The sequence below is a fragment of the Fusarium tjaetaba genome, assembly GCF_013396195.1.
Source record: "Fusarium tjaetaba strain NRRL 66243 chromosome Unknown NRRL66243_c0000309, whole genome shotgun sequence".
Lineage (NCBI taxonomy): Eukaryota > Fungi > Ascomycota > Sordariomycetes > Hypocreales > Nectriaceae > Fusarium > Fusarium tjaetaba.
Window position 1 is genome coordinate 44,355 of NW_023501505.1, and position 9,517 is coordinate 53,871.

The window sequence follows — 9,517 nt, forward strand, 5'->3', positions numbered from 1 at the left end:
TTTGTGAGTCAGACTTTATCTGCCGCAGTAGAGTGCCCCCTGAGTAAGATCCCTTTTACAGGCGTTCGAGCTGAATAATATAGTCTCTTGAATGAAGTTGATGACAGTCACAAAGTGCCAGAAGGGAAAAGGGGCCCATCTACGTACGGGCTGAGGCTTTTCACTGGAGTCTGCGCAGTCCTCACTGCCATCCCACAGGTCATCCAAGTCCAGTGGAAGTCATTTCTCGCAAGATAAGACTCTTGGTACCTTAGCATGCCAGTCACGGCTATCGCCTCATACTTCGATAGTGTTTGCAATGTCCCGAAGTGACATCAATAGCTTATCTGCAAACTTTCGAAGATGCACTCTCGACATCAAGTGCAAGGGCCGCATCCTATCCAAGTCCCTGATTACATGTTGGCCCACAGATGTTCGATGGAGCATCACTTCTATAAACGCCGTAACTCAGAAATACGATGAGAGACAATCCATGTGCAAGGGGCTGTGAGGAATTTGGTGCTGACCAACTTCAGCATGGACTAGGACATGATGGACTGGTGAACGTAAACGTGGTATATAAATATGCTGAGGCCTGAAGTACAAGCTAGCTTCTCTGATTTGATGATGGTTGGCTCGACGGAAGAACTGTGAAAATGACGGTCAGGCCTCTTGTCCGCATAGCCATTCACTCTGGTACTGCAGGTAAATGTGACATGAAAGCGACGAGGCAGCGAGTAAGAATGTGTTCAAAGTCGGTCAGCCTTTCAGCTGGGAGTACTTGGGCCCTGAACAGTACTGGACGAAGACCAATTTGGCAATTCTACCACGACGGATTCTGACGGCAACCTCTGCAGCTTTAAAAGGCATCGACCGTACGCGAGATATGGCAGCGGCCGGATAGACAAAGATTTTGTTGACTGCCCCAAGGGATGGTCCGTTCCGACTGTAGACGAAATGCGGCAGAGCATGAAGTGGCTTGCTGATGGCCTGGCATTTTGCGTTGTCATGCTGGCCGACGATCTATTTAATTTTACGGTCCTGGGCATGGACAAGTCATTGAAGATCCCAGCTTTACAACCCAGATGACTGACTTTCCGCGGCATGTCTCACATCCGCATTCAATAGTACCAAGCCACAAAATCATGCTATGTATTCTTTTGGATACTTGGTACATGCCCCTTTGCACTTATTTAAGCATGCTAACATGCTATTCGGATTCATGTCCGCATTGCAGAATAAGCCGGGGACAAGCCTGCAGAATGCTTCTTTTCACACCGCCTGGCCTCGATTGTGAGACATACATGTTAGTGGCGACCATTTGCGGGATTCCTTCCTCATGATGACGATCATTGTTTCAGCTCGGCTTATGTGCTGCATTGAGGATACCAGCCGTTTCTGAATATTGCACCTGGACAGCCATCTTCTTTTTCTTTCGCACAATCGATGCCCCAACCGTGATTCTTGTCTGCTTATAATCTCTCTTAAAACCTTCAATTGCCTGTTCTCTGGGGTATTTTCATAATAGAAAATAATGTCAGTGCAGAACTGGTATACACGGCAGGATTTCCCCTCACTCCATGCATGGCCAGCAGGGGGTGACCAATAGCATATGTACTAGTTGTCAGCAAACTATTGCCCTTTCTGTCTAGTTTAAAAGCACATCAGTGGATATCATGTACTCTGTGGCTAGCTGAACGACCCAGAAGAGCATACTGCATGATATTCCATGCAAGTTAGTATCGTTTGGTTCCGGATACTTGAGCCCGTTCAAGCTGTGTAGATTCATAAGAAGGAGAGCAGTAGCTAATAATCAACACAGACTATCCTTACATCTATGGCTACTTCTTGTTATCTGTCGAAAATACTACATTACCAGTCATGGGTATCAACGACATTCTATTTGGCGCCCAACGTGGTTTGCCTCTGCCAGCCTCCTTTGGCCAAGTTCTGACTATCCGTCTCAAAAACCACGACGAAGAGACCAAAAAGGCAATTCTCGACATTGTGCAAAGCCTTGCACATGACATCGCAGACAATTACAAAAAGTGCGGTCTTGTAGCTGCCTTTTGTCCTAAACTTTGGGGCTCGTGGAATGGACGCGATATACCCATTCACACAGAGATTCTTGACCGTAAGATCAAGTTCCGCAATACCGGCGGCGATGTTGTCCTTTACATAAAGGCCACATCCAAAGACCTAGCGACCAAGATTGTGAACAAAGTTGAGAAACGCCTTGACGCTATCTCTATGACCATTGACAAGGTCGTGGCCGGCAAAAGGAAGGATATCCGCGTTGGCGGCGGGCGCTATGTTGATGGCATCACCAATCCTAATGATCCCGTCAGTCTGGCTGAAGATGTTCTCATCAGCAGCCCCGAAGAATACCGCGGTGCTAGCTTTGCCTTTACTCAGAAGTTCACCTTTGACTGGCCTCGCATTGCCACTCAGAGTGGAGATACTGAGGATGAGATGGTCGGTCGCAATCCAGATGGCGCTTCCCTGCCTCAGCATGCGACTCACTCGCACATTCATCGGGCTCATATCAGAGACAAGAACCAAGATCAGCGGAAGATTCTCCGCCAAGCACTGTCGTTCGGTAACAGTGGAGGTCACGCTGGCCGTGAGAAGGGACTCATGTTTGTTGCGTTTTGCAACGAACAACCCCGCTTCGAGCACATTCTGAAACATCTGTTGGGCCATGAGCCAGAGAATCCGCTCGATAGACTGATGGATGTTGTCAAGGCTCATAGCGGTGGTTACTGGTATGTTCCTGCTGCAAAGGAACTGGGCGTCCCTGCTGTCACGAGCCTCGACGATGTAATGGAAGATTCACACTGGGATGTTAGAAGCCCCAACGGCTATCTCTTTTACAACTCCCAGGACTACCTCCATCAGATGTCTCAAGGTCACTACATCGGCGGTGATCCTCCCAACGATAGGCTCCTGAGCTTACTTGGAAGGACATTCTCCCATTGGCGCGATGGCTGGATGGACAAACAGAATTTCCCGAGACTTCCTGAGCTCACTCACTTCTACGACACCAAGGAACAAAAGGACAAGGTCATGAGTGAGCCTGTCCCAGTCCGTAAAGGCCTCGCAAATCTCAAGACACTTACACTGTCACTGTCGGATCCAGAGTCCAAAATAGCTCGCTTCAATGGCTTGCTTCGCATTGATCCCAAAGAGCTCATAGTTGGTGTTATTCCGGATTTTACTCTGGGCCGCGGGAAAGAGGTTATCCCATACCTGTCGAAGGAGGAGACTATTGATGCTTGGCTCAAGGGCTCACTCAATGAGTGGTCAGCCATGGGTCATGTGGTTCCAGACTATGAGCGCCTCGCTCAAAAGGGCTTGGGTGAACTCCACAGCGAGCTACAAGCCAAAGCTGAAAATGCCAGCCAAGCCAAGGAAAAGTCCTTCTTCCGCTCTGCTCTCTTGTCTATCAAAGGAGTGCAAGGCTATCTACGCAACTGGACGATCTTGGCACAAAATGCAGCTTCTCACGCCTCGAATGAAGATGACAGGGCCAACATGGAAGATGTCTCCAAGCGATTGGCGCATCTCGTCGATCATCCACCGAGAGACTTCCAAGATGCAGTGCAGCTGGTCTTTTCCATGCACTGTTGTCTGCATCTAGTCGGCGAATTGACTGCTCTGGGTCGTCTGGACCAGATCCTTTGGCCATTCCTAGAGAAAGACAGTATCTCTTTGGATCGTGCCCAAGAGATTGTGGACTGCCTCTGGCTAAAGATAGGAGAGAACGCCTTCGTCAATCGTGCGTTCATCTACGACTACGTCTCATATGGAACCACAGCTGTCTGTGGCGTGGGCGGTAATTTTCCCCAGGGAGGTGGCATCAATCAATGGGTTCAGCAAGTCACTGTCGGTGGTTACAAGGCGACAGAGAGCGATACCCCAGAAGGCGGCGCCAATGAGGTCACCATGTTATGTCTCAAGGCTGCGAGGCGTATACCCGTCAATGCTCCTACTCTATCACTCCGTGTTTACAAGGACATGCCAGAAGAGTATCTGGATGAAGCTGCCAAGGCAATTCTTGCTGGAGGTGCACAACCAATTCTCTATAATGACGACAAACTCTGCAAGGGCTTACGAGATTCGGATCCCGACCTTGTTAGCACAGCTTGGTCAAGGAACTATGCTGCTGATGGCTGCTACGAACCCATGTTCGCGGGAGCATCAGAGTTCACCTTCAACAATGTTCAGCCTATGCTTGCTCTGGAGCAAACCATCAACCAAGGAGCGACCTATGGTGCTGCTGGGCCTGAGAGTCTTCGTGGACTGAAGCAAACCTTTCGATCGCTGCCGGCTCACAAGATCAAAACGTTCAAGCAGCTCCAAGACATCTTCCTGGAACAGCTGGAATGGCTTGTTATTCAGTGCTATAATGTCATGCTGGAGAACTACGGTAATCTCGCTGATATATGCCCGAGCCCTCTGCTGTCTGTCTTGATTGATGGGTGTGTTGAGAAAGGTATCGACCTGACCAATGGCGGTGCACGCTTTCACATCATGGCACCACTCTGTATTGGAGTCTCCAATACTATTGACTCACTGTTTGCTATACAGAAGCTGGTGTATGATGAAGACACTGCAATGACTACGCTTCCTGAACTTGTCGACTGTCTCATCAATGACTGGGGGTTCAACATGATTGAACCTTTCCAGGATCGTCACCTTGGCGCTGCTAGTGCGGCCCAGTATGGCGTGCGATACCAACAGCTGAGAGCTATGGCACTCGCGTTGCCAAAGTGGGGGAGCGGCGATGAGGAGGTGAACCGTCTTGGAGACTGGCTCATTGAGAATCTTGTGAGACTTTGTGTCACTAAGTTCAAGTCTTCAGCTCTGGATCAGCAGAAGCAAGAGATTGCTAAGAATCACCCAGGCCAAGACATAAAGTTCGTCATCACTCCTGGCATCGGCACTTTCGAAGGTTATGTCGGTGACGGCGCGCCTTGCGGTGCCTCAGCCGACGGTCGCCGTAACGGCATGCCCATTGCATCAGACCTTTCTCCCGTCCCAGCTGCACAGGACCTCCCTCCTAATCCTGCTTTCAGAAACATATACCAAGCCATGGAGAGTTATAAATCCGACGCTGTGACGTACGGGCTTTCGAACGCGTCGCCTGTGGACATGAACATTGATGAAGCCTTTCCGCTTGAAGATTTGAAGAAATTTGTCAAGCACTACGCGCAGGGCACAGTTGGTGGAAACCTGATCACGCTCACCTGTGCAAACGTGAAGACTTATGAAGAGGCGGTGAAAGATGCGGAAAAGTATAATCTTCTACGGGTCAGAATGGGTGGATGGACTGAGTTCTATGCTACTATGTTCCCTGAGCATCAGGATCAACACCAAAGACGACAATACTTCGAGCCTTGAGACGGCTGTCAGAAACCATGTTTGGAACTGACACCAGTGTTGCGCTGTTTGAGTTGTAGTATAACAGGCGAAATATAGTTCAGTACATGAATAGTGATATACAAATATGCATTTATTAGCCTTCCTTTGAGATAAGAATGTCGTTCAAGCGGACCGAAGCATATTGGGCGGTGAGTCTACGATAAAGACAGGTAAATGCATCAGGCATCAAGATACAGGCTATTGATGAATAATAATTATCAATATCCTACTTACACATACACAATTGCACAGCTCTGAACTGTTTTCTTGCATCAACCAATTCTATCAACGACAGTTCTATCCTATCGGCACAAGGCATTTGTTACAAGAAGCAGCTACTTCTTGTAGAGAGCGAAATACAAATACAAAGCTTTCAGTGCCAACATCAATAAATACAGAAAATATGTGTATACTCTTATGAGTACTGCGGCCACTCCGCAGTACAACTTCTAGTCTTAAAACGTTCAGTGTAGGCTCAGTTCAGCAACCTGTATCCAATACCGCCTCATCCTAAGGTGTCTAACCGCATTACGGGCTCCAAGGCTCATTCAACATATCGAAAACAGAGCAGTCGCAATAGAGTACGTGTCCCGGATACCGGAGGCGGTTGGGACGGACAGAAGGTTGAGTGTCATGCTCAGGGCTGTCGCTATTTGTACTCCCCTGAGAATCAATGCTCAGGCGAGAGAGTTCCGGCATCCGTCCTGTAGACGGGGCAGTCCCTCTGTTAGTTGATGGATGAGATGGCTGAGGCCCGGGTGTATGAGTCGATTGACCGATTGCATGGTGCTCGGGAATTGGGAACAGACGACTTGGTGTGGGAGGATCTTCCCAGGACCGAACTTGGAGCGTGCGGGTTCTTCTCCCAAGCATTTCAGAAGGATGACTCGCAAGGTGTTGTCTATTCCCAGGCTGCGGCTGGCCAGTCTGTTGCACGCCAGAGATTGCTCGACTGAGATCCTCAACAGAAGAGACGTATTGTAGGAAGCTTCTAGTTCGCCGATAGTCACGAATAGTACGCGTGCGGTGACGTGGGCGAACTACTCGGTTTGGAGTTCTATCAACAGACCGCAGTGAGTCGCGTCGAGAGTTGATAACACCTAATCTCCGTCGGGGAGCCGCGAGACGACCTCCGAAGGAGGTAGAAGATCGCCGCCGACCGCCCAGATTCTGTCCATGGGGTGATGCTGGAGGAGTGTCACGGACGCGAGTTGGAGACTGATTGGAGAGAATTGGAGGAGACGACGGGGACCCTTCCGTGGCTCTCTGCGGGGAAGCTGGGATAGAGCTGTCATCTGAGGCTTGGTGGTCGCCAGAAACAGTGTCACTGTCGAGATTGCGGAGATGAGGTGGCATAGTGACTAGTAAGCTCCAGAGATCTGACCGGAGCAGTGGGTCTGGATGTGCTTGGGGAACGAGACCTAGCAGGTCATGGAAGCTTCTGAGGAAGCCAAATGGAAAGAATGCCACGCTTTTCGCAGCTGAGGAAGAAATGGGGATGGAGGTGATTAAAAGGGCAGTGGTATCCATTAGCGGGAAGAGTACCGCTCACATTTTGGTCACTCATATCTCAGATGTTGGGAAGAGAGCAAGCTAAGAGCACAGATACACGCCGTTACAGAAGTGTTGGCATTATGGTGGCTGATATCATGAAAACTGGGAAAGAAAATACACGTCATAAATTCCCGACAGGTCCTGACCGACTGGGCGTTGCTAAGCTCAGAAGATCCTATTGTGCCCAAATGAACGCCTCATGAGATCATGAATGACTAGAGGTATCCTTGTAATGTCCAGCTGAAGAGAAATCTGCTGCAGCGCTCGGAGCTGTTCATGACCGCGGGGTGAAGCAGACCGAAGGAAAAGGCAAACTTGGATATTGAGAGAACATACAAGGGTTTCGCGCCGTTGAATCTTGGACGGTAAGCCAAATGCTTATTTCTAAAGTTGACAACCAGCGGGCCGCTGATCCAATTTTGGTCTCGTCATTAACATGAGCTAATGGAGGGGAATGCGACAAATCATTTTACACCAACTTCCTCACAAGCTATTCAGAACCCTGATGTTTTAGCTCAGTCTGCTAGTCTCAAAAACCCCTGATCTTGCAAATGGTGGCGCTGACAAAAGCTGAAAGTACAGTCAATCCTGGCGGTCAAGTTGCGCCAAGAGTCTATCCTGTTGAATGACAGGCTGTGAACTAGGGACGTAGCCGAGAGACATCGCACTAGTGTGACTCACTCTTATTTCTGCCGCTGATGACGATTCTTTGAGCTCCCGTCTCACCACAGCCTTCTGCTGGGCTCAAACGCCTGGCCATTGAGTGAACAAAGAGACAATCTCACCCTGGGGTTGGGCTCAAAGGACCTGGCCCAAGAGCGCAAGGAAACACCAGGCCTTAATACAGGATATCGAATAAACTTAGTAAAGAATGTGGTAAGTTTAGGCTAAATTTACCTAAATTTACCGAAATATCTTTATCACTTAGGGTTATAGTCCTGAGTTTTCTCTCCTCCAGCTGGTCTCAACATTAAGCAACCAAAACAGTGCAGCAGGGGAGAAAAGGGCGTTGCCCAAACTAACAGGGATATCTGCTAGGTTCTGTGCTTGAGGCGAAGCTGGTCAGCCACAAGATCACGAAAAAGCACTCTGGAAAATACAGGGGCTTGCGCTTTGAACGGAATCTTATTAGCTACGTGAACTAATTTATAGTATCCGCTCCACACAATCTAACCCGATTCCTTGTCACCTCCTTACAAGCGATAAAGTGTCGTCCAAAGGTGGACAAGAGCCCCTGCGGGACATAGCTACCCTCTGTATGATACCCCATGGAAGCGTGCTGCAGAAAGGTCTATCGTGAGCCTCCTTCAGGCTAAGCCTTAGCAAATTGGAGTTGGAAGCTGAGCTGATGGAAGGGAAGCCACGGGAGCGGGCACTCGTCCGAATCCGTCTCCATCAGGATGTCCGAGAGTCGGAGAACGAGAGACTTGTCATTAAAGACATGGTCGCCGTCAGCGTCTTGAAAGATCTGTCAAGGGTGGGTGAGTTAGACTTTGACCTGTACGCACTATGGGGGGATACCTACCGCTGGTTCAAGGCCGCAAACTGCTTCAACAGTCTCGTCGGGATTCTGTCTCGCGTGCCAAAGGGACACGGATGAAGGGCGCTGGTGACCCTTGATGTCGAAGCAGACTACTGTAGTGACAACGCCCTTGGTTTCGACGATGTAGTCTTTGGCGACCTTCTCAAGGGCATCTTGGGTTTGAGAATAGCCGACAAGGAAGACAAGGCCCGGCTTCTTGGCGCGAGAGTCACGCAATCGAATCCTCATGCGACCCAACCTCGGCGAAGCCGTGCCATACTCACGGATGATCGTCTGTCGGTGTTGGTAGTGCTGGATTCTGACATCGTAGGGTTCCCTGCACAGGGAGCCACCGATCAGCCTGCGGATCGAGACCCCGAACTTGGTAGCATAGTCGTCGTGGTTCTTGGGTCCCACTCTGGTGGTTACAATGCCGTCGCTGACGCTGTAGTCGTAGCGCTGGAAGACCTGGTCCAGCAGCGGGCGGAAATCCTCAAAGAGACGCGGTTCCAGTGGAACTGTCGCGAAGTAGGGTTCATCAATTTCAGGTTTAGTGTAGGGGCCAGAATACTGGCGAACGTTGTTGAAGATGCAATAGAGTGAATGGGCAACTCGGGATCTGCCGTTCAATTTATCCGTAGCAGAGTCACCCGGCTCGTTGGCCATTGTTGCTGCGTTGGTTCTGGTGGTGATGATCTTGAATAGAAAGTCGTTTTCTTGAGATCTTGGCATCGTTGTCAGTACAAGTAGTTCGATACAGCAAGGAAAGGACGGCCGGCTTGTTGCCGCACTTCCCAACTTACTTTGATTGAACACTACAGGTTGTCTGGTGCGCAGTGAGGTCGGCAGTTAAATACAGCCCGCCTTTCGGCCCGGGGATGCAGGCGCCTTGACCTGACAGAAAGAGATGGATGAGATGCACGAGAAGTCAAAGGAATGATATGCTCGGACCTCTTTTCTGTTCTGGTCTAGAAGGAGAAAGGAGAAAGGAGGAGGAGAGTAGAGGGAAAGGGGGTGGGCTAGGGGAGGAAAGAAAAC

General features: G+C 49.7%; 3 protein-coding genes across 3 annotated transcripts; 1 reads left to right on the forward strand and 2 right to left on the reverse strand.

Annotated features, from left to right (window-relative positions):
- Positions 1–1,860: 1,860 nt before the first annotated feature.
- Positions 1,861–5,382, forward strand: FTJAE_11976 (formate c-acetyltransferase; the record flags this gene model as incomplete). Its single annotated transcript, XM_037344976.1, has 1 exon — positions 1,861–5,382. The coding sequence occupies one exon, from the start codon at positions 1,861–1,863 to the stop codon at positions 5,380–5,382; it is 3,522 nt and encodes a 1,173-aa protein (XP_037200987.1).
- A 549-nt stretch (positions 5,383–5,931) lies between these two features.
- Positions 5,932–6,759, reverse strand: FTJAE_11977 (uncharacterized protein; the record flags this gene model as incomplete). Its single annotated transcript, XM_037344977.1, has 1 exon — positions 5,932–6,759. One exon carries the CDS (start codon positions 6,757–6,759, stop codon positions 5,932–5,934), a length of 828 nt encoding a protein of 275 aa, XP_037200988.1.
- A 1,510-nt stretch (positions 6,760–8,269) lies between these two features.
- FTJAE_11978 (uncharacterized protein) lies at positions 8,270–9,211 on the reverse strand (the record flags this gene model as incomplete). Its single annotated transcript, XM_037344978.1, has 2 exons — positions 8,270–8,425; positions 8,483–9,211. The coding sequence occupies 2 exons, from the start codon at positions 9,209–9,211 to the stop codon at positions 8,270–8,272; spliced, it is 885 nt and encodes a 294-aa protein (XP_037200989.1).
- Between the last annotated feature and the right edge of the window lie 306 nt (positions 9,212–9,517).